The sequence below is a fragment of the Lemur catta genome, chromosome X (genome assembly GCF_020740605.2).
Source record: "Lemur catta isolate mLemCat1 chromosome X, mLemCat1.pri, whole genome shotgun sequence".
Lineage (NCBI taxonomy): Eukaryota > Metazoa > Chordata > Mammalia > Primates > Lemuridae > Lemur > Lemur catta.
This window is the reverse complement of record NC_059155.1, coordinates 59,222,709-59,248,621: the sequence shown is the minus strand read 5'-3', so window position 1 is coordinate 59,248,621 and position 25,913 is coordinate 59,222,709. Positions and strand designations below refer to the sequence as shown.

The window sequence follows — 25,913 nt, the reverse complement described above, 5'->3', positions numbered from 1 at the left end:
ATAAAAAAATAACTTTCCTAAAGATGTTTTCACTGACATATTGCATAAGGAAACATTAAAAATTGTTAGTATTGGTACATACTTCTATTTTAGTTGAGGTAGATGGAATGGGAGATAAGGTAGCTCAAGGGAGCATTCAAACCTCACAGCCAAGCCCCACAGGCACAGCGGGGTTGGGGGAACCGAACACTCTGACTTCTCCCCTTTTCCCACTCCGTGGTATATCCTAGGAGGGCTTGTGCAACCCTGATTTCTCCTCCTTTTACCCTTGTGGTATATTCTAGCAGTCTGACTTCTCTTCTCACCTGGTGGTAACTGCCAGGAGACAACAGCCGCAGGCGCCTCTGCGTATTTCTAAGAGGCTGCTCAGCTGCTCGGAACGGTATTTCACAGATCCATAGACTACAGATCCAAAGACCCCTCCTCCAGTAAGCCCGCGCAGAGGAACGTCCCCACCCCTGCTCCCTGCCACCAGTGGGACAACTCCTCACCCCTGCTCTGTGAGTTTAGAGGCGTCCTCATCCTTAGTACGGAATGGACACTCCTCCAACATGGTGTATCCCATGGGGAAATGAGACCTGGGCGCGGCCATGTTCTCCGCCTGACAACGCTGCCAAGGGGTACCGAACGCCCCAAAGCACCGACTCGGTAACTTCTCCATGTTGACTCTTGGCTGCCAGCGGCTTCGAAGGTGGCTTTGCGCACGCGCAGATCCCCTTTACCCCCACCCCCGCGCGAAGCCCAAACCCCGAGAAGGGCGGGGCTAGCGGTAGTGACCGGAAGCGGCTGTAGTTCTCAGCTGCGGTTTGATAGTTGTCAGGAGGATTCGACGTTCAGTGCCCGAGGGATGTGGAGGTGATGGGGCGCCGGGAGGGTGAGTGCTGGGGGCTTCTGTATGGTCAGTGATGGAACCGTTTGAGTAACTTGAGTTGGATGATTCGCTCATTATTTTGCAGGCTTTTCTCTTTCCTAATGCCAACGTAAGATGTTAAAGTTCACTCAAAAACCCACTGGGTTGGGTGCATTAAGTGTTTTTAAGAGTGTTAACTTGTATTAATTTGTCTCTTATGCAGGAGTTATTCAAAAGTGAATTTTCTATTTCCAAAAGTTAATCTTTTTAATGGATTTCTAACCTTAGTTTTTGGAGTCAGAAAAAGATCTATGTGAAGCTCATTCCTTCAAATATAAGGAAATTTATGGCCTAGTCCGTGGTGAATTTTTAGATATGTTCCGTATTATAACTCAAAAATAATATTTAATTATTAGTTGTCAGTTGCGTCACACAAAATCTGTCCTTTTTGTCTGATGCTTCTATTACTGAGAGAGGAGAGAGATTCTCCACTGTTGTGGTGATTTGTCCATTTCTCCTTGCTGCTGTATGTGATCCATTGTGAGTTAATTTTTGTATAAGTGTGAGACTTAGGTCAAGGTGCATTAAATTTGCTTATGGATGTCCGATTATTCAAGCACCATTTGTTGAAAAGGCTATCCATCCCCCATTGACTTACTTTTCACCTTTGTCAAAAACAAATTGGCCATACTTGTGTGGGTGCTCTTTCTGGGTTCTCTATTCAGTTCCATTGATCTGTCTATCCCTCTGCGAGTAGTACCGTGCTATCTTGATTACTGTAGCAATGTAAGTCTTGAAATCAGGTAGAGTAATTCTTCCCACTTTATTCTTTTTCAAAATTAGTTTAGCTTTTCTGGTTCCTTTACCTTCCCCATGTACATTTTAGAAAATCTTGCCTCTATATACAAAGCATCTTGCTGGGACTTTGATAGGAATTGCATTAAACCTGTATTTCAATTTTGGAAAAATTTATATCTTAACAATGTCATGTCTTCCAATCCATGTTCACAGTCTATCTCTCCATTTATTTAGATCTTTTTTGATTAATTTCAACAGTATATTGTAATTTTCATCATACAAGTTCTGTACATGTTTTAAGTTTATACCTAAGTATTTAATTTTCTTGGAGTGGTTGTAAATGGTATTGCCTTTAAAATTTTGATCTCCCCATGTTTCCTGCTTATATATGGGAATACAATTGTGTTTTGTTTGTTGATCTTGTATCCTACAATCTCGTTGAACTCAATTATTAGTTTTACACCTTTTTTGGTAGATTTGTTGGGTTTTCTGCATGAACAATCATGTCATATACAAAGAGACAGTTTTATTTCTTCATTTCCAATCTCTATGCCTTTTCTTTTCTTGCTTTATTATGCTGTCTAGAACTTCCAGTACTATGTTGAATAAGAGTGGTGAGAGTGGACATCCTTGCATTGTTTCTGTCTTAGAGGGAAAGTATTCAGCCTCTTACCATTAAGTATGTTAACTATAGGTTTTTTTTTTCAGATGCTCTTTATCAAGTTGAGGAAGTTCCACTCTATTCTCAATTTTCTGGGAGTTTTTTTTTTATCATGAATTAGTGTTGAATTTATATGATATTGTGATTTTTTTCTCTTTTAGCCTGTTAATATGGGGAGTTACACTGATAGATTTTTGAATATTGAACCAGCCTTACATTCCTCGAATAAACCCCACTTGGTTGTGATATAACTTTTTTGGATATATTGCAGGACTTGATTAGCTAATACTTTTTTTTTTTGAGTATTTTTGCATCTAACTTCACGGGAGATATTGGTCTATACCTTTTTTGTACTGTCTTTGTCTGGTTTTAGTATTAGGGTAATGCTGTCCTCATAGAATGAGTTGGGGACTATTTTCTCCTCTTCTGTTTTCTGGAAGAGATTGTGTAGAATTAGTGCTAATTTTTCTTTAAATGTTTGGTAGAAATCTCCAGTGAAACCATCTGGGTATAGAAATTTCCATTTGGAAGATTTTGATTATGGCTTCAATTTCTGTATAGTTATATAACTCTTCAGATTATCTATTTAATATCTTTTCAGATTATCTACAGGTCAAGCATCCCTAATCCAAGAATCCAAAATCTGAAATGCTCCAAAATCCAAAACTTTTTGAGCACCAACTTGACGGCACAAGTGGTAAATTCCGCACCTGACCTCGTGATGGGTTACAGTTAAAACTCAGTCAAAGCTTTGTTTCATGTACAAAATTATTAGCAATATAGTATAAAATTACTTTCAGGGTACATTATATATAAAGTGTATATGAAACTTAAAAGAATTTCATGTTTATATTATGTATATGCAAATAAATATTACAAAATCCAAAAAAAAAAATCTGAAATCCAAAACACTTCTCATCCCAAGCATTTCAGATAAGGGATACTCAACCTGTGTTTAATAGTGGGTGTATGTTTTACGAGGAATTGTACTATTTCATCCAAGTTGTTGAATTTATGTACACAAAGCTGTTTGTGGTATTCCCTTTTTTAATATTGGTAATTTGTGTCTTCTCTCTTTTTATCTCTGTCAATCTTGCTAGAGGATTACCCATTTTCTTGATCTTTTCAAAGGACCAGCTTTTGGATTTATTGATTGTTCCCTGTTGTTTTTTTGCTTTCAATTTCATTGATTTGTGCTTTACATTTATTATTCCCCTCCTTCTGCTTACTTTGCTCTTCTTTTTCTAGTTTCTTGAGGTGGGAGCTTAGATTATGAATTTAAAACCTTTCTTCTGGCCAGGCGTGGTGGCTCACGCCTGTAATCCTAGCACTCTGGGAGGCTGAGGTGGGAGGATCGCTCAAGGTCAGGAGTTCGAGACCAGCCTGAGCAAGAGCGAGACCCCGTCTCTACTAAAAAAAATAAAAAGAAATTATCTGGACAACTAAAAATATATCTAGAAAAAATTAGCTGGGCCTGGTGGTGTATGCCTGTAGTCCTAGCTACTCAGGAGGCTGAGGCAGAAGGATCGCTTAAGCCCAGGAGTTTGAGGTTGCTGTGAGCTAGGCTGATGCCAAAGCACTCTAGCCTGGTCAACAGAGTGAGACTCTGTCTCCAAAAAAAAAAAAAAAAACAAAAAAACAAAAAAAACAAAAAAGCCTTTCTTCTTTTTAATATAAACATTTAGTGCTATAAAGTTCCCTCTCAACAGTGCTTTTTTCCCTCTAGACTTTGTCTTTGATCCATGGATTACATAGAAATATATTGTTTAATTTTCAAGTGTTTGGAAAATTTCCTGTTATCATTCTGTTATTGATTTCTAGTTCCATGCTATTATAATCAGAACATACTCTGTATGACTTCAGTTTGTGGCGGCATTTTATGACCCCAGATATGGTCTGTTTTGGAGAATGTTCAATGGGTGCTTGAAAGGAACATGCATTCCATTAGTGTTTGGCTGGAATAGGCCAGGCTTTTTCAAAAAGGTTTTCTGTTCAGTGAAATCATCTTTTCTTGGTCCTTTAATTAACAGGAGTGGTTTTTCTTGGAGGTTTTTAAAAAATTTAATTTATTTATTTATTTGTTTATTTTTGTCTGTGCTTGTTGGTGGCTCTGAACTGTAAGCTTCTCCAGTACCTTTGTGTGATAGTGATGTATGGGAGGGTAAAAGAAAACCCTGGGAACTCACCACTGTGTTGTTCCTTAAGTCCTGAGGTCTGTAGGCTGTCCACCTTACCATTCTACCTTTCAGAGTCTTCCCATTTGTGTTTGTTGTGTTATGTCCATTTTTCCCCTGATCTATACTCACTAGTCTCTTCTTTCTCTTTTTTCCCTTGTATTAACTTTGTTAATTTACATTTTACTAGGGAAGAACTTGTTTCACATCAGTATTAAAATGTGTTGCTACACAGTTGTGCATCATATTCCACAATAACTGCTTTAAACACTTTCTGGTTTGGGAAAGATTTTCCTCTCTTATTTCAAATATATATGTATATATTTGACTCCTCTCCTTTATCTGGTTTGCTAGGGAGCTTTCTATGACATTGGTCATTTCAAAGGAGTAGCTTTTTTTTCTTTAAATCTCCTATTATATTTATTTGATCTAGTTAAGGTTTTATTTTTATTAATTCCTGGTTTTGGTTTTGCTTAATTTTGTTTTTTCTACTTCTAATATTTTCGGTTGAATACATAGCTCATTTGGGGGTTATATTTATTTTTAATTAAAAATAAGGTTATGTAAAGCTGTAGATTTAACTCTAAATATGATTTTGTATTCCATAACTTTTGGTAAAATTTGTATAGCTTCTGTATTGATTTCCCACTTTGATCCTAAGTTATTTAAGAAAAAGTTTCTTTTCTTTCCTTTTTTAAGAAAACAGATTTATTTAGATATATTCCAATACCATAAAATTCATCCATTTAAAGTGTACAGCTCAGTGGTTCTTAGTATATTTACAGAGTTGTGCAGCCATCACCACACATCTAATTTTAGAACCCTTTCAACACCTCAAAAAGAAACTCTACCCTTCATTAGCAGACATTGACCAGACCACCCCGTACCCCCAGGCCCAGGCAACTGCTAATCTATTTTCTGTCTCTATGGATTTGCCTATTTTGGACATTCCACATAAATGGAATCATAAAATATGTGGTCTTTTGTGACTGGCTTCTTTCACATAGGATAATGGTTTCAAGGTTCATCAATGTTATAGCAGGTACTTCTTTTTTATTGCCAAATATTACTCCGTTGTATAGATATTCCAAATTTTGTCTATGTATTCATCAGTTGATGAGGATTTGGGTTGTTTCTACTTTTTGGCTACTATAAATAATATTGTCATGAATATTTGTGTCCAAGTTTTGGAGTAGATATGTGTTTTCATTTCTCTTAGGTAGATACCTAGGAGTAAAATTAGTAGGTGACTCTGTGGTTAATATTTTGAGGAACTGCTAACATGTTTTTCAGAGTGGGTGCACCATTTACAATCCTACCAGGAATATATGAGAGCTCCAATTTATTCATATCTCACAAACACTTGTTATTGTCTTTTTTCCCCTTATTTTAGCCATCTTATTGGATGTGAAGTGGTCTCCTAATCAATGGAACATTTTGGTTTTGATTTGCATTTTTCTAATGACTAATAATGTTGGACATTTTATGCTATGATCAGAGAATGTAGCCTGTCGATAACTCATAGTCAAACATTTATCAGATTTTCTTTGTGGCCAAGTTATTTGAAGGAATTTTGTAAAAGTTCCATGAGTATTAGAGAAGAAAGCATATTCTCCCTTTCTTTGATATAACATCCTCTTTGTCTTTTTAAAATATAACTTGTTTATGACTTTTATTTTATTTTACTTATTATTTATTTTACTTTCTCTTTTCCTCTTCATTCCATTCTTTCTGGTGTTGTCTTAAGTTCCTCTTCATTTTAAGTAGACATTTTCCTTTTCCTAACAAGAATGACTAAAGATATAGTGCCTCTATTATTTGATTAGAATAAAATTGGACCTCCACTTGGACACAGAGACACTCTCACCTCCCTAGTTCCCTCAACAGGAGAAATGTTTTACCTCTGGACATTTTTGAGGCAATTAAAAAACTTTAGTCCCAGGCTATTAATATTTTCCTTATGGCATATCTCTTCTGTTTCAATAAACTTTACTTAACTTTTTTTATTCTGAATTCACAGCCATGTTTTCAACATGTGTTAAACACAACCATATTTATTTTGAGCCTACCATGTGAAAGGTACCATATGGAATAAGATTGACAACATGACTTTTGGAGCCAGGTAGACTAGGTTTGACTTAAGACCACTAAACCTCTCTATCTATATGTATAAAATGAAATAATAATAAATATGGCAACACAGGTGACAGGATTGTTGTGCAAATTAAATAAGGTACCTGCTTCTGCATATTACACAGTTCCTTATAAAAACATTACTTGCTAATATGTATTAAATGTTTACCTTGTGCCAGTCTAGTGCTAATTGCCTTAGAAACATTATCTCATTTAATTTTCATAACCACTTGAGATAGTTTTGCTTCATTTTAAAAATAAAACTGAAGAATTTTTTTGTGTGTTCTCATAGCTAAAAGTTGGCAGAGCTAGAATGTAAACCTTTATTAATTTTAGTCCAAATCTCATGGTCTTGTTCATATTCCGTTTTTTTTTTTTTTTTTTAATTTTTTGAGACAGAGTCTCACTCTGTTGCCCGGGCTAGAGTGCTGTGGCAGCAGCCTCGCTCACAACAACCTCAAACTCCTGGGCTCAAGTGATCCTTCTGCCTCAGCCTCCCGAGTAGCGGGGACTACAGGCATATGCCACCATGCCCGGCTAATTTTTTGTATATATTTTAGTTGTCCAGCTAATTTCTTTCTATTTTTAGTAGAGGCGGGGGGTCTCACTCTTGCTCAGGCTGGTCTCGAACTCCTGAGCTCAAACGATCCACCCGCCTCGGCCTCCCAGAGTGCTAGGATTACAGGTGTGAGCCACTGCGCCCGGCCCATATTCCATTTTAATTAATAACTAGAATACTTGTTTCTTGGACTTTATCTACCCCACAGTATCCAGTGCAGTGAACTGTACTTTGGTGCCCCAGGGAGATGTTTGTGTGGTGGGTGCTGAGTGACTCTGACCATGTGGACACTGTCTTTCCAGGGTTCTTGGAGTCTCTGCAGAGTACCTGAGCCAGAGCCCATGGTGAAGGCTACAGGATCTTCCCTCTGACCCCAGCAGCTCCTGTTGAATCCACAGACTCCACCAGACTCCTGGGAAGAGCGGAGTTGTCAGCAAGAGAGCCCCAGGGCTGAGGTCCAGCGGGAGCATGCCAGCTAACGGGGACTCTTCCCAGCCAGGGGGACATGGCAACGCCTATGAGGTGAGGAGGAGGAAGAGGTAGCCAGGGACAAGAATTCATCCAGAGCTTCAGAGCCTGAAGGAAGGCTACTATTTCATTGTTTTCATTTGTATTACTTTTTTACTAGGCAGAATAATTTTTTCCTCACATTTTCATTGGTCATTTATTTCCCTTTTGTGAATTTCCTTCTCCTGTCCCTTGCTGATTTATTTATTTTAGCTTATGGATTTTTAAAGAGGGTTTTGGAAATATTAAGGTAATAGCCCTTTATCATTCTTATGCATTTTTGTGAATTTTTTTGCCACTTTGTAATTTGTAATTAGTTTTTAGTTTAGTTTACAAGTAGTAAAAGGTATCAAATAGTTCTTTAAGTCTTGTTAAAAAAAATGACTCTTCCCTGCTTTGTTTTCGTCTGGATTCCAGCTCCCCAAAGACAAACACTCTTAATCTTTGTAATTTTTTTAATGTTTTGGGCGTTATCTGTTGACTTTCCTCTATGGAAGATAGAGATTGAGCTTTTCTATATACCTCCACTGACATACACATTTCCTGTAACCCCATCCTCCTAAGATAGGTGTATTATTGTTTTAGTGAGATCCACAGTCATTGTTTATTACTGTAATAATTTATAGTTGAATCAAATAGTATCCATGCTATGATTATTATTTCTGTACAACTTTTTCTTTTCCCTGGAATTGACAATTTTCTGGCTTAGGCATTTGTTCACTTTACTATATATGTATCAATAATTCAACTCCAAATTCTTCCCACATTAGGTAATAATCATAGGGATAATAATTACAAGCACTCATAGAATGTTTACTACGTGCCCAGACTGCTATATGCACAGTACATGTATTCACTTGTCTTCATAACAACCTTGTGAAGTAGGTGCCATTATTGTCCCCATTTTATAGAGGGGAAAACTGGGGTATAGAGAAAAACTATCTGGCTCAAGTTCACACACCTAATAATAGTTGCGGCTGCTGCAACTCTGGGCATCACTGTCTTCTCTTTGAAGAAATATTCCCAGGAGCTTGACTTGCTGAAGTCTGCATTGACTCTCCACTTGATACATAGCTGTTACCATGGCTTCTTCCCTTGACTTTCTCCCAGGAAATCCCCTTCACTTCTGTCTTATGTCAGATCTCCTGTTTCTTGGAGCCTGTATCTTCTTCTTCTTCTTTTTGGAGACAAAGTCTTGCTCTGTCATGTGCAGTGGCATCATTGTAGCTCACTGCAACCTCAATCTCCTGGGCTCAAGGGATCCTCCTGCCTCAGCCTCCCCAGTCGCTGGGACTATAGGCGTGTGCCACCATGCCTGGCTACTTTTTCTATTTTTTGTAGAGACAGGGTCTCGCTCTTGCTCAGGCTAGTCTCAAACTCCTGACCTCAAGCAATCTTCTTGCTCCCCTCCCCCCGAGTGCTAGGATTACAGGCGTGAGCCACCATGCCCGGCCCTATATCTTCCACCTTCTTGGCTTACCCCTTCATTTTTTGGAGGCATATCCTTCCAGATATCCTTAAAAATGGATGCATGACAGGTAAAGTGTCTGAAAATGTCATGCAAAAATATATTTATTTAATATATAGAACTGTACAGATATATTTATAGAATGTAAAAATTAATATCATAGAAATATATTTATTTGACCCTGACACTAAATTTGTCTTTTTGGCTGAGTTTAGAATTCTACGTTGGAAATCATTTTTATGCCAAATTTTAAAAGCCAGGGTCTTCCTAGGCCTTTGCTACTCACACATATATTTTCTCTGCTTTTCAAAAAACTCTTTGAATTTGATTGTTGATCCTCTTGATCCTCCTTTTTTTATTCTTTGCTTTACTAATCTTCATTTCTGTCTCTTTTGCTCTCCTTTCCAGGAGATTTTTTTAAAAAACCTCCATCTTCTAAATCTTCTTTTGTGTCTCTCATTAATGCTGTTATATATTTTATTTTAAATAGCTCTTTTTGTTTTCAGAATATTCCCTTTTAATAGCATGCTATTTTTGTTTTATGGATGTAGTGCCTTATCACTCTAAGGATACTAGTAATAATTTTTTAATTTAATTTTTTGAATAATATATGTATATATGGCTCAAAGAATTTAAAAAATATAAAAGCTGTACAGGTTGAGCATCCCTAATCTGACAATCCAAAATCCAAAATGCTCCAAAATCTGAAACTTTTTGAGTGCTGACATGATGCTCAAAGGAAATGCTCATTGGAGCATTTTGTATTTTGAATTTTCAGATTAGGGATGCTTAACCAGTAATTATGCTGCAAATATTCCAAAATCTGAGAAAATCTGAAACCCAAAACACTTCTGGTCCAAAACATTTTTTTTTTTTTTGAGACAGAGTCTCACTCTGTTGCCCAGGCTAGAGTGCCATGGCGTCAGCCTGGTTCACAGCAACCTCAAACTCCTGGGCTCAAGCAATCCTTCTGCCTCAGCCTCCTGAGTAGCTGGGACTACAGGCATGTGCCACCATGCCCGGCTAATTTTTTCTATATATTTTTAGTTGTCCAGCCAATTTCTTTTTATTTTCAGTAGAGACGGGGGTGGGGCGGGGTCTCACTCTTGCTCAGGCTGGTCTCGAACTCCTGAGCTCAAACGATCCGCCCGCCTCTGCCTCCCAGAGTGTTAGGTTTATAGGCGTGAGCCACCACGCCCGGCCCCAAACATTTCTTTACGCAAATAAAAGCAGCTGAGAACACATTCTTATTTTCTTCTTTTTATTTCACAAAAGGTGGCCTACTGAAGAAATTTTTATCAATCCTTGTAAATTTAAAATACTTTGGTGAAATATATGAATTACAAACAATGCTGCTATAAACATTCTTGTTGGTGTCTCCTCGTGCACATGTTTACACCCTCTCTTAAGTATATGAATGGGGTGGAGTTAATGGGTCATAAGTTAAGTCTATCCTTTTAAAAATGTTTTTATTGTGAAATATAACATACATACAGAAAATTACACAAAACAGACATATACGGCTGAGTGATTTATCCTTGTATAGGTCTAGAAGAGTCCATAGTCAGCATTCCAGAATCCCCCTACTCCCAAAGATAACTACTGCCCTGACTTTTATGATAATCACTTCCATTAAGAAGAAAATTGCAATCCATAGAGTGGGGAAGATATAAAAATAGAGGACTTATACCCAGAATATCTAAAGAACAACAAAACAATAAGGAAAAGCAGACTACCTGGTAGTCAGAGGCCTATTGAACAGATATGTAATAACTGAAGATAATCCGAATGGCCAATAAACACCTGAGACAGGGCTCAATCTCATCAGTCATCAAGGAAATGCAAATTTACACCACAGTGTAATACCACTACACCACCACTAGAATGGCTAAAATTTAGAAGATTGACAATGACAAGTACAATGACAATTAAGTGTTAGCAAAGATAAGGAGCACCATGAGCTCTCATGTGCTGCTGATGGCAGTGTAAATTGGTACAGTCTTTTTGGAAAACACTTTAGCCTTACTCATTAAAGCATATGTAGACCATCTGAGGAAACAATTCTCCTCCTAGGAAAACACCCACCAGAAATTCTTGGCTGATGTGCCAGGACACACGTATAAATGCTCACTGTGGTATTACTTGTAGCAGACAGAAACTTGAAATAATGAAAATATTAGAATTATTATCCATCAATAATAAAATGGATAAATAAATTGAACATAATATTGAGTGAAAGAAGCCAGACATGAAAGAATTTGTTGTGTTTATCTCAATTTATATAAACTTTTAAGACAGGGAAAACAAAACCATATTGTGTAGGGTACATGTGTAGGTGGTAATACTTGAAAGCAAAGCAGGGAAGTGGTTTCCTTGATTAGAGGGGAGGGAGGGAAAGAGGCATGAAGAAGGCTTCTGGGAAAGGAGCTGGAATGTTCTGTTTCCAGACTAGGGTGGGTATTAAGTAGGTTTTTGCCTTGAATAATTAGTTAAGCTGAATATTTGTTCTATGCATTTTTAATGCATGAATATTATATTTTGTAATAAAAATATTTTAAAAAGGAAAAAAAATATGTACCCTGTAATTTTAACTCCGATAGCTAATATAGTCTTTCCAAAGGCATCCACAGATGGTCTGTCCATACAAACAGGTACATGTGTGCACACACATACACACCCCATACCCATATATTCATTTTTAAATTAAAATGTTAGCATACAAAATTCCCAACACTTGCTCTTCTCCCTTAGTAATAAATCTTGGTGATCATTTAGTGTTAGTGCATGTAATGAGTTACCTCATTCATTTTAAAGGCTGAATCTTATTTGATTATATGGATATATTAAAATATGCTAACAAGTTTTCTGTTAATGGATGTTTAAGGTATTTCCAGTCCTTTGCAATTACACACAGTACTGCAATGAATGACCTTATCCATATCTCAGTTAACGTGAAGGAGAATATGTTTAAAGAGAAATTTCTACAAGTGAAATTCCCAGGACAAATAATCCATACATTTCCATTTTTGATAGATCTGGCAAAATTGCCTGCCTTGTGGGTTGTATCAGTTGCATAAGAGTACCTGTTTTCACCATTCCCAAGACATCACAGTGTCTTGTCATATTTTTTTCTTTTTGGCCAGTCTGATAGGTTAAAACATGGTATCTCAGTACAGATTTAATCTGCATTTCTCTTATTATGGCTGAGGTTGAACATAAGTGATTGTATTTAAAGAGCCATTTATATCATTTTTTCTGAAATGTTTTAAATTTTCCTTTTCCTATTTTTCTATTAGGTTGTTGCTATTTATGGATTAAGGACATTAGCTCTTTGTCTTTTATATGTATCCCAAATATCTTTCCCAACCTCTCATTTGTGTTTTAAATGAAAATTTTGATGTTTTCTCTATGCATTTCACATAATTGAGTTTATCAGTCTTTTGTGTCCTCCAAGTTTAGTGTCATAACTAGATAGGCATTCCTCATTGCTCAACTATATTTGAAAAAAAAAAAACCCCAAACTCTTGTATTTTCATTTTAGTAATTTCATGTTTTCATTTTTTACTTTTATTTCTGTGAGTATCTGGATTCATTTTGTTGTTGTTGTAAAGCCTTAGCCAGAGATCCATCTTCATTTTCTTCAAGATGCCTACACATCTGTCCCAACACCATTTATTTAATAACCTATATTATCCCCGCTAACATGCAATACTACATTAGCATATACAGCTATACCTCGGAGATATGGCAGGTTCAGTTCCAGACCACCACAATAAAGCAAATATTGAAATAAAGTGAGTCACGTGAATTGTTTGGCTTCCCAGTACATATAAAAGTTATGTTTATACTATAATCTATTAAGTGTGCAATAGCATTATGTTATGTCTATAAACAATGTACATACCTTAGTTAAAAATACTCTATTACTAAAAAGTGCTAACGATCATCTGAGCCTTCAGCGTGTCATAATCTTCTTGCTGGTGGAGGATCTTGCCTTGTTGTTGATGGTTGCTGACTGATCAGGTTGGTTGTTGCTTAAGGTTGGGGTGGCTGTGGCAATTTCTTAAAATAAAGCAACAATGAAGTTTGCTGTATTGATTGACTCCTCCTTTCACAAAAGACTTCTCTGTAGCACATGATGCTATTTGATAGTGTTTTACCCACAGTAGAACTTAGTTCAAAATTGGCATCAGTCCTCCCAAATCCTGAAGCTGCTTTATCAAACAAATTTATGTAATATTCTAAATCCTTTATTGTCATTTCAACAATGTTCATAGCATCTTCACCAGGAGATGAAGAAACCAGTGTCTTTAGTCATATAAAGAAACCACTGTCTTTACTCATTCCTAAGAAGGAAATCCTCATCAATTCAAGTTTTTTATCTTGGATTGCAGCATTCAATCACATTTTCAGGTTCCACTTCTAATTCTAGTTCTCTTTCTATTTCTCTTCCACATCCGCAGTTACTTCCACTGAAGTCTTGAACCCCTCAGAGTCATCCACAAGGGATGGAATTAATTTCTTCTAAACTCCTGTTAATGCTGGTATTTTACCTCCTCCCATGAATCATGAATGTTCTTAATGGCATCCAGAATGGTGAATCCTTTCCAGGAGGTTTTCAGTTTACTTTGCCCAGATCCCCCAGAGGAAATACAATCTATGGCAGCTATAGCCTTACAAAATGTATTTCTTAAATAGTAAGGCTTGAAAGTTGAAATTACTCCTTGATCCATGGGCTTCAGAATGGATGTTGTGTTAGCAGGCATGAAAACAACATTAATCTGCTTGTACACCTCCATCAGAGCTCTTGGGTGACCACATGAATTGTCAGTGAGCAGTAATATTTTGAAAGGAATCTTTTCCCAAGCAGTTGGTTTCAACATTGGGCTTAAAATATTTAGTAAATCATGCTGTAAATAGATGTGCTGTCATCCAAGCTTTGTTCTATTTATAGAGCACAGGCAGAGTAGATTTAGCATAATTCTTAAGGGCTCTGGGATTTTCAGAATGGTAAATGAGCATTGGCTTCAACTTAAAGTCACCAGCTTTATTAGTCCCGAACAGGAGAGTCAGCCTGTCCTTTGAAGCTTTGAAGTCAGGCATTGACTTCTCTTCCCTACCTATCAAAGTCCTAGGATGGCATCCTCTTCCAATAGAAGGCTGTTTTTTTCTACATTGAAAATCTGTTGTTTAGTGTAGCCACCTTCATCAATAATCTTAGCTAGATCTTCTGGATAACTTGCTGCAGCTTCTATATCTGTACTTGCTGCTTCACCTTGTACTTCTATGTTGTGAGGATGGTTTCTTCCCTTAAACCTGATGAACCAACCTCTGCTAGCTTTAAACTCTTCTTTTCTTTCCTTTTTTTTTCCTTTGAGACAGGATCTTGCTTTGTCACCTGGGCTAGAGTGTAGTGGTGTCATAGCTCACTGAAACCTCCAACTCCTGGGCTCAAGTGACTTTCCTGCCTCAGCCTCCCAAGTAGCTGGGACTACAGGTACATGCCACCAAACCCGGCTCATTTTTCTATTTTTTGTAGAATTGGGGGTCTCATTCTTGCTCAGGCTAGTCTTGAACTCTTGACCTCAAGCAATCCTCCTGCCTTGGCCTCCCAAAGTGCTAGGATTACAGGCATGAGCCACCGTGCCCGGCAGCTTTAAACTTTTTTCTTCTGCAGCTTTCACACCTCTCTCAGTCTTCATAGAATTGAAGAGAGTTCAGGCCTTGCTCTGGATTAGGTTTTGGCTTAAGGCAATGATGTGGCTGGTTTGATCTCCTATCCAGACCAGTAAAACTTTCTCCAGATCAACAATTAGGCTGTTTTACTTCTTACCTTTTATGTGTTCACTGGATAACGCTTTTAATTCCCTTCAAAAATTTTTCCTTTGCATTCACAACTTGGCTGACTGTTTCTTGCAGGAGGCCTAGCTTTCATCCTATCTTGGCTTTTGACGTGCCTTCCTCACTAAGCTTAATGATTTCTAGCTTTGGATTTAAAGTGAGAGATGTGCGACTCTTCCTTTCACTTGAACACTTAGAGGCCATTGTGTGGTTATTAATTGACCTAATTTCAATATTGTTGTGTCTCAAGGAATAGGGAGACCCAAGGAGAGGGAGAGAAATGGGGGAATGGCCAGTTGGTGGAGCAGTCAGAACATACACAGCATTTATCAATTAAGTTCTCCATCTTCTATGGGCACAGTTTATGGTGCCCCAAAACAATTATAATAGTAACATCAAAGATCACTGGTCACAGATCACCATAACAGATATAATAATAATAATAATAATAATAATAATAATAATAATAATAATAATAATAAAAAGTTTGAAATATTGTAAGAATTACCAAAATCTGACACAGAGACATGAGGTGAGCACATGGTTTTGGGAAAATGGCACCTATAGATTTGCTTGAAGCAGGGTTGTAAAAAATGCAATAAAGTAAAGTGCAATAAAACAAGGTATGCCCATACGTGCATTCCAGTATATAGCTCTGAGTATACTGGATATATTTCTGGACCTTATTCTGTTCCATTGAGCTGTTTAATAGTCATAATCTTTATGATTCTAATTGCTCTATATTTATAATTTATTCTAATAGATGGTAGGGCTATCTCTGATTACACTTTTTCAGGAATTTACTGTTTTCTTGATTTTTTTTCTGTGCACAATTTATAATTAGTGTATCAAATTTAAAAATAATTCTCTTGCTATTGTGAATGAACTTGCACTGAATTTATATTCAAGATAGGGCCATTTGTTTCTTTATGATAATTCAGATTTCCTACTAAAGAAATGGGTATGTCTACATTTTTTCAAGTAATATTTGCATTTCCCATTAGTGTGTTAATGTTTTCTTCAAATATGTTTTTGACAGCAGTTTTTGTTTCTGTTGTCTAAATGAAAGAAACAATGCAAATATATATGAATATATGTCATAAATTGGAACTAAAATTACAATTATGCCCACACAAGAGGTAAATGAGAAAAGTAAGTGAAGGGAAAAGTACAGAATATTATGATTCTCTTATTGTTCAGGAGAAGAATATAGATATTGACAGACCTTGTTAGAGAAACATGCATATAATTATGGCCTTATGTTGGAATCAATGAAAAGACTAAAACTTGAACAGTAAGTTTTAAATGATCATTAAGGAGGAAAACACCAAAACTTTGATGTGCCAAGGAGATTAAAGAAAACCAAAAGAAATATGTAAGTAGCAGAGATCCATCCTAGTGTCACAATAATTACATATTATAAATGGGTTAAAATTATTTGTTAAAAGAAAAAGATTCCCAGAAGATGGGAAAAAACAACAACCAGAAATACCCCAAGGTCCAGAATTATTTTATGAGTTACACTTAAAATTAAATAACCCAGAAAATATGAAAATCAAGGAATAGAAAACGGTAGACTTGGCAAACAAGAACCAATATAAACTGGGAGCTGCGATTTTAATTCCAGAGGCAATGTAAGGTGAAAAACATCACAAGAGATGAAGGTAGATGGTTCAAACTGTTAAATACCAAGAATTATAAAAATTATCAATGCATATGTAGCTAATGATATATCCTTAAACTATGTGAAATTAAAACTGGCAGAAATAGTTAATTCAACATTGGCCATTTTAACCCACCCTTTTCAGAAACTAGATGATCAGGCAAAATACAAATCTGAAGCTTTGCTATATAATATGAATCGTCATATTCTGTGACCACAGAGCATTAAATTAAAAATAAAAAGTGAAAAGCTAGTGAAAAATAAATCATCTCACACGCATTAAAATATGATACAAAAGCCATGCAGGTAAACTTCAAACAGCACGTTTCAAAGTTTAGGCAGTAAAGCTAAACTTGTAGGTAGAGGAAAAATTGTAGACTTGAATGCCTTCGTTTATTCCTTTCCTGTATTCATGAACTTTCCTTCCTGTTAAAAGGAAATGATCTCTCCACTGAGCCCTCTCCCCTCTACTCTAGTTATTGCCTCTCTTTCCTGTCGTGTCACTTTTCCCCTTCTTTGCTGATCCATTCTCACAAGCATGCAACATGCAATAATATTTTCCATCTCCAAAAAATCCTTCCTTGACTCCATATTCACTCCCAGCCGAGGTGTTTCACCGGAGGAATGAGTCATTCCTGTAAGCTCACTGACAAAACCGTGGCTTTCTGTAAGTTTAATGTCTTCTCCTGTTGGGTAGGTTTCAGGCCAGGGACTTGCTTCCTTGAACTGGTTAGGGGGTCACTCCCCTGTAGTCCCTGTGGTACACTTCTTCTCTGAAGGTCCTGGAGTCTTAATTATGCCAACCCCCCAACCCTCAACTCTACCCCTCTTACATTCTAAGCTGCCATTCCCACTACATCCTTGCCGGGATCCTGCCTTCCCAGGGGTCTCTTATACTAATGTTGTGATACAAACGCTTGCCAAAAAGAACACATTAACAATTGCAGATCAGTCTCACTTGTGAGTAGTGATGGAGCAGTTATAAGTGAAATATTATTGAGCAGAATCCGTCAATTCCTTAAAAAAAAAAATCACTCAATCTGACCACGTGGTTCAACATTATAAAATCTATGTATAATTTACCATGTTAACATATCATCAGAGAAAGGTGATGGGATAAAAGTCAACATTCATTCTTTTTTTTTTTTTTTTTTTTTGAGACAGAGTCTCGCTCTGTTGCCCAGGCTAGAGTGAGTGCCATGGCGTCAGCCTAGCTCACAGCAACCTCAAACTCCTGGGCTTAAGCGATCCTCCTGCCTCAGCCTCCCGAGTAGCTGGGACTACAGGCATGCGCCACCATGCCCAGCTAATTTTTTCTATATATATTTTTAGTTGTCCATATAATTTCTATTTTTTTTTTAGTAGAGACAGGGTCTCGCTCTTGCTCAGGCTGGTCTCGAACTCCTGACCTCGAGTGATCCACCCACCTCGGCCTCCCAGAGTGCTAGGATTACAGGCGTGAGCCACTGCGCCCGGCCAAAATTCATTCTTGATTTTAAAAATTATCAAAGTTAAGCATCACATGCTTCCAATTCCTTCCCCAAACTCACCCTAGGGATTGTCACTGAAGTAACGGAGACTGATTAACAATGTCCAGAATTCTTCATTTTGGATCTAATCCTTTATCTTTATAAGTTGTCTTCCTTTTTCTTATTTTATACTTTTCCAGAATTCTCTGACTAAGAAGATGGAGACCTTGCTTCCTTTCTGTTGGGGCTTCCTTTCTGTTGGCACTTCCTTATACATTAATCATGTTCAGGATCCTTTATTTTAGATTGAGTCTTTATCTTTATAGGCACTTTATAAAGTGTCTTCCTTTGTCTTGTTTAATTTTTTTGCCCCTGAATTCTACTCTGGTTGATACTGAGATGGAAACCCGGCTTCCTTTCTGCTGGCTTTTTTTGACACACCTTTGCTTATCCTTTTACCATCACTGTTCCAAGTCTTTGTTTCTTTTTTCTGTACAATATATGAAAGATGTGTTTTATATTTTGCTTTCTAATTTTAATGCTTTTTAATATCTTTTAGTATATGCTCTATTTTGCTTTGTTTTGTGTTCCTTCTAGTAATTTGAAAGGATTGAATTCTTTTTTGGTTCTTTAAGTGGTTACCTTTATAACATTAACTTTGTAAAATATAATTAATATTCTAATTATTACAACAGTATCTACTAACTGTCCACTGTGAGTAATGACAAGGTTTATATATGCTGTTCCAAGAGTTCTTTTATTAGTTTTCCTTCAACTTTGTCTGTTCAGTTTGTCTGGGTCAACTTTTTAGGTATACAAATTATATACTGAATTTCCTCTCTTCCATATTTCTGTCATTTTTTTCTATTATATTTTAAAGTTTTAGTTTCCACTTCATTTTGTTTACTGGCCATAATCCTTTCTTTGTCCCTACCTGTTTTGACAGGAACTGTTAAAAACCTTCATTTGTGATTTTTTTTGATCATTTCTTTACTAAGGTCTGCAAACACATTTAAATTTTTCTTAAATGGCTCAAGTCAATGTCTTTTTTAAGTTGATAACTTCAAATCAGAATCCAAATGAGGTCTGCACATTGCATTTTGTTTATATGTCTTTGTCAAGAACTGTGAAGAGTCTGATATTTGACCCTACTTGCAAGCTAGCAAGTTAGCCTGCCACAGTGTCCTGGATGCTGGCAAAAGACATCACACTGTGGGCTAGAGAAAAAGGACTTTATTGCTCGTGGCAATTGCAGTAGCCAGAATCTTAGCATTTGTGCCAGTTCCTCAAGTCCCAGTTCCTATGGGGTGACTGAGGGCCAGGTGACACACAGAAGGTTGCTTAGCTATCCTGAGTCTTTTATACTGAGCAAACTTGTCCTTTGCTCTGGAGGGAGACACAACATCTTCCAAGGCTATTTGCTATGTGAACATCTTTGAAAATATAGTCTGGAACAAAAAGGGCAGTGTGGCATAATAAAAAATATATATTTGGTCTCTGCCCTTGGTTCCTGGCAGAGAGTTCTTAATACTCTTGTAATTTCCTGAGTGGATAGGGGTGCTAGGAGCATCTTTTGTTCCAATATTTGGTCTTTGACTCCAGTTCTTGACATAGAGCTCCTAATCCCTTGGAATTTCCTGAGTGATAGGAGCATCTTTTGTTCTAATGAGGTGACTCTTGATGGGCTCCTGGATAGCTTCAAGAGGGGGGATGGTCACCAGGAAGACTATGCTATGATTAGGAGCTTGGAACTTTCAGCCTCACCCCCATCCTCTGGGGAGGAGAGAGGGGCTGGAGATTGGATTAATAATCATGCTTATGTGATGAAGCCTCCATGAAAATCCCTAAAAGATGGGGTTTGGAGAGCTTCTGTGTTGGTGAACACATGGAGGTGCTGGGAAGGAGGTATGCCTAGAGAGGGCTTGGAAGTTCCGTGCCCTTTCCCACATACCTTTCCCTATGTATCTCTTCATCTGGCTGTTTTATCCTTTATAATAAACTAGTAAATGTCAGTGTTTTTTGGAGTTCCATGAGACATTCAAGCAAATTATTGAACCTGAGGAAGGGGTCATGGGATCTCTGCTTTATAGCCAATTGTTCAGAAGTACAGAAAAGGCTTGGACTTGTGATTGGTGTCTGAAGTGGGGACAGTCTCGTGGAACAGAGACTTAATCTGTGAGGATCAGTGCTAACTCCAGGTAGTTCGTTCAGAATTAAATTGTACAATACTTGTTGGCGTCTGCAGAGATTTTCTTGGTGTGGAAAACCCACACATTTGGTGTTAGAAATGTTCTGTGTGAATGGAAGGAAAAATTGTTGTTTTTTCCGTTTTTAGGCAGTCAGTGCCTGGGCTCACAAGATGTGCAGAAATGTGAGAGCCCCATGGAGAATTATCTCCCAATAATATCTACCCCTTGTTTCTACACTATCTTGGATTCTGTTGGATTTGTCTCATGGAGCACTTAATTAAGGCTTTTATCGACAGCACTCTAAGAAGCAATCTGGCCAATACCGGGCTTATACCAGCAATACTGGGCCAAAACCAGCAATATGAGGCCAATCCTCAATATTTTCCTCAACCATAACTCCCAGGGTTACAGACCCAACCAGCTGAATAAATGCCCTAAACCATCAAGGTCTACCTTACAAAGGCAGGAGTTTTTCTCCTTAAGATTCTATATTGACCTTTTCTTCTTGGCCTGAGGCACTAATCCAGGTATAACGGAATGTATTAGCAATTGCACAGATTCTGCCTTGGCTCTGAAGGGCAATTTCATCATCCGTAACAACCTTGGACAGTAAGTTGAGGCTGACTGGAATGCCTTCCAGGGCCAAGGTAGCATTATTGATCACCTCAGATAAAATCAGGGACAAATTTCCTACCACTTGTTTTAATTGGATGATTCCTATCACAGGAATAACTGCCCACAGGGTGCACATAAATAATGAGCCAGTTATCCCTCTAAGAAGTTCCCGCTAGCAACCAAGGGTGGAGAGATCTTCTGAGTCATTTAAGGGTTGCATGAACCACTGGTGGTGATTCCTTAAACACTTGCAGATATCTTATGACCCCTCCACCCAAACTGTAAATCAGCATATTTTGGGATGGAACAAGTTAATGTCTGCCTGACTTCCACACAAAGAGTACAATCCTCGCGTGCCCCTGGGAAGAAAGTGTTGTTTACAACTGATGGGTCCCTGTAAGTAAGAACCACAGCAGTCAGGGGACACAGGGTGAGAGTACCTCCAATGTGGCTCCTCAGTCAGCTGATAGTCTTTAACTGATAAGACCAAAAGCAAACAAGTCAAGAAATTGAACTTATTCAGGCTACTGCAGTAGGGAGAGAGCCCAAGATTTGGAGATCAGAGTGTCTGAGTGGGGTGGTTTTGCCTTTTACTTGTATAGGGTGGAGTAGACAAGTTAGAGTTGGGAGATTTATGAGGGGGTTGTTTTGCAGTTGGGGAAGTCACAGTGGAACAGGGAATGTTTATCTCTGTGGCTAGCTAGTTTCAGGAGGACGTTTCTAATCTCAGTTCATCATTCAAGAAATAAAGAACAGGAAGTCGGAGGGTCTGTCTCAGGCCTTTCAGCAGGTTCAGGCAAATGGGGAAAGGTCTGTGTTGACCTTGCCGTAGGTAAACCCCAGGAGTCATGAGAAAGAGTGGATAGTGAGCCTTAACTAAGTCACATAGGGGAGAGGGTGGTCCTTTGTGGTCAGCTGTTTCTAGAACATGAAATGGTAGGGGGATTTCTTAACTGTTGCTATTTTCAGGGCTCAGGTAGAATTCAGCATTGTCTGAACCTCTCCTGCTCTTGTTCAAGATGGCCTTGAATGACTATGTCTGAAAATGAGGCCATTGGAAATGCCAAGGTCTTTATCGTTGTCAGTCCAGATTTGACTTCCACGCATAAATTGTTGGCTCGGGTTTAGCCTCTGTGTACAAAGTCATTTGGAAGTATAGTTGTTCTCAGGTCTGCTAGATTATGATATGGGTTGAATAATGATTCAGTAATGTCAAGACTGGCTGCATAGTAGTGTCTAAGACTCTAGGCAGGCTGCATTCCTAACTGCAAGGCATAAGATTATAAACAGGAGAAGGATTAGTAATCCTTGCACTGTACCTTGAAGCCAGGATCCTCTATTTCCAAATTTTGTCCAGGAGAACATGCCCCATAGGCCATTCATATCAACCTTAGAAAGGCAAGTTCTTCATGGCCTGTGATGTTCATCCAAGTGCAGCAAGAGGTGTTGGCTATGGTGTAGACACCTCCCTGACTAGCTAGGAGGAAGAGGAGAGCTACATGATTGTAATAATTTGGGGAAGAGCATTTAAACTTATTTACTAGGGCAGAAGTGGCATCATTTATTACTTCTGTAAGGGTTTAGGAGAGATTTGGAACTACTTTTTCTAATTGTATAATTTTCTTAGTGGGTAAAATGACCCTCATAGCGTGCATAAAGAGAGAATTGTTGATTCCCCTGGGGAGTGTTCCTGAATACTCTGTAGTTGCCTCATTTGGGAGTGATTAAGTCTCCAGAGGGACATGTGGTTGACAGGTGGGCTGGTGGTTCTCAATATTTGGATGCCTTGGACAAGGATTCCAAAGACACAGAAAATATTAATGTAGGGAAGGCAGGTGTAGACTGGCTGACCACATAAAAAGTAGTATCATAGGGGTGACAGTGTTTGTGGTGTAGGAATCATTCATAATTGTTGCAGTTAATCATGGGGTGGACCCTTCTTCAGGATGGCAGATTCTTTGTGTAGAGTTGAACAAAGTCTATAATGCTGATTGAAAAGTGATGGAGGAGAAAATGGTGGTTATTGGGAATAACAGCCATACTATGTTTTTTTCCTGGGCCTAATTCTGAGGAAGTGGAGTTATGGGGTTTGGAGATTTCAAGAGAAGCATTAATTATGTTGGTAGATACAGTGTAGTTAGTGTGTGCCGAAAAGTTGGGGTTGATGATGTGGTTTAAATACCAATATGGATCATTAAGGGGAAATGGGACATGTTGAGGGAAATGGTGATTAGATATCCGTCCTGGGAGGCAGGTGGGGGAGGACACATCCAACAACCAATGAGACTGAGAGTGGTAGCAATAGTTGAAAACCAAACAAGGGAATTTTGTTCCCCTCTTTGTTTGTATGGTAGAAATGTAAAGGAGGAAAAGGGCAGAGAACACCATGAGGGGCAAAGCCATCTTGGAGTTCTGCATCGTAGGGGATGGTTGGGCCAGAGGTCAACGGAAAAGAAGGAGACATATGACAAAGAGCAGACAAAGAAGCAAGATGGCAGGGGCTAATTTTAACAAAGAGAAAACCAAATTATAATTTTGTATCAGTATAATATTAGATACCAAAGCTCATTTTGAAATTCTTATAAATAAACTCATTAAACTTTGACTACAACACATACAATTCCCTTTCTGTGGGCCTTCTACAGCTTTCTATATTCGTTCAGGTTTTGTCCAATATTTTTCTCATTCTCATTCTGGAACAACCAGTCATTTTACTTTAGGACAAAACTACTTTCTTTTTCCTCAACATATGCTGCGTACCTTACATACATAGTGATTCCTCTCTGCCACTTTTGCTCCTAGTAGAGTCTGTCTTACGTATATTGATTATAACTTTTAGCCACAATAACTTTTATTTCACAGAGAAAACTGTGCATAAATGTGAATTGTCTATCATACACCACCATTTTGTAGCAGACTAGCAGAGCTTATGAATATATCTCACAATGTTTTATAGCCATGTACATCCTTTATAGCAGTGATCTCCAACCTTTTTGGCACCAGGGACTGGTTTCATGGAAGACAGTTTTTCCACAGATGGGGGTGGGGGCATGGTGGAGCTCAGTGGCCCAGTCCCTAACAGGTTGTGGGCTGATACTGGTCCATGGCCTGGGGGTTGGGGACCACAGCTTTATAGTACAACTTCTCAAAACGGCTAAACTGAACATGTTCATTAACAGACCGAAATATATATACATAGCCTCTCTGTAGCGTATAAAAATAAGATGTAAAGGTATATAAACTTAAAATTAAGCTTAATGTTTCAGTTTTTTTCTTACTTAGAAATGATCTAGGTATCTAATGAGTAACTATTAATTAACTTAATTTGACATAAGTTCAAGGTTTTAAGTCACCTAAGGATATTGGCAACTATCCTCAAAGTGACATACTACTAAGCATAATTACTGTTGGAATAAAGTTTGTTAGAATAATGATTCAATTTGATTAAAGACAAATTTACATTTTTCATAATCTTGAATATCCAGTAGATGTAATAATAGCTTATTGAATCAATAAACCTGTGTAAATTTAGAAAGAATATACCCAACTGGAGTAGAAATGTATGTTTTTGTTCAGTTTCAGTTTTTAATATAGAAAATCACCTGAAAGGAAGTTCTTAGATCATTTATGAATTTTAATCTTTTTATGCTGTAGCTCTATCTACTCTTATCAGAAATAATCAAGATCTGATTAGCCTCCAGGGGAATGTGGTAAAGTCAGCCATCTAGTGATGGATGGTAATTTGGAATCAAAAGCAAGATGGTTATTGTCCACGAAGCCCTGATGTGGTGAAAAGCTGCTTGATGGAGGGAAAAAGATGCTGACTTTGTAGGCTTCAACCAGACATTAGAGATGCTTCAGACAAATATTTTATCTAATAGAAAATGACATCGCAGCCTGTTGCTTTGCTTGCCCTTTAAGGCAAATTAGTGGATAGAGCAGAGGCTTCCAAACATTTTTTTAAAAAAGGTTGTTGAGGTTTTTTCTTGATGTTTTTGACTGTGATGCACAGGGCACAGTGAGAAGTACATTTTATGTGGTGACATATAGACACACACGCACACATATATATATAGACATACATATTTATTTGTCCCCACTGTGAATGCACACATGTGTGCACATACACAAATGTAATAGAAACAAAAATTTTAGAAGCAATGCTCTTTGGCAGTGATGTACTGGGATATTTTATATTCTCCTCAACTCTATTTCATTAAAAATAAATGCTGGTTCTAATACAAAAAAAATTATATGCTTGTTTTATACTTGATGCTGATAACTCAGAAGACATGGCTATTTTTTTAATAACTAACAATATTAAACTCGTCTTGTTTGCCAAGTATTTACCTAAATTATGTGAACTTGAATTCTCAAAACATTTGAGTTAGTTACTATAAGAATAGTAGTCCCCCCCCCTTATCTGTGGCTTTCCTTTCTGTGGTTTTAGTTACCCACAGTCAACTGCAGTCTGAAAATATTAAATGGAAATTTCCAGAAATAAACAATTCATAACTTTTAAGTTGCATGCTGTTCTGAGTAGCGTGATAAAATCTCTCACTGTCCCATTCTCCCACTGGGGATGTGAATCATCCCCTTGTCTAGCAGATCCATGCTGTCTGTGTTCTCGCCCATTAGTCACTTAATAGCCATCTCGGTTATCAGATGGGAAAAACCTAGCATATATATAGAGTTTGGTACTGTCCGCAGTTTCAGGCATCCACGGATGCGGGGGTGTCTTGGAACATATCCCCCATGGATAAAGGGACTACTGTACTTATTTTTTTTTTTTTAGCACATAAAGATTATTGGAAGTTCAAGTTATTTGGGAGAACTTTAGGATATTCATTTTTTTCCCAGAGGTAGAAAAATATTACTCACAAACACATAAACATACATATGGACACAAATAGAGAGTTTATAGTTCAGTGGCTCATGTGAAAGAGGTCTTCTCTCCCCAGTCTTCTCTCCACTGGGACAGTGAAG

The 25,913-nt window shown here is 37.7% G+C and overlaps 1 protein-coding gene across 3 annotated transcripts in view; it reads left to right on the top strand.

Moving 5' to 3' along the window:
- Window positions 1–787: 787 nt before the first annotated feature.
- The window catches only part of ZNF81 (zinc finger protein 81), a 76,868-nt gene continuing 51,742 nt past the window's right edge, over window positions 788–25,913 (top strand). The window contains exons 1-2 of one of the 3 annotated variants that reach the window (XM_045538474.1): window positions 788–874; window positions 7,478–7,697. In XM_045538474.1, coding sequence (XP_045394430.1) covers window positions 7,644–7,697 — 54 coding nt within the window. In that variant the 5' untranslated portion in view covers window positions 788–874; window positions 7,478–7,643. Of the gene's footprint in view, window positions 899–7,477; window positions 7,698–25,913 lie in introns of all 3 variants that reach the window. The other 2 variants (XM_045538475.1, XM_045538476.1) reach the window with 2 other exon arrangements.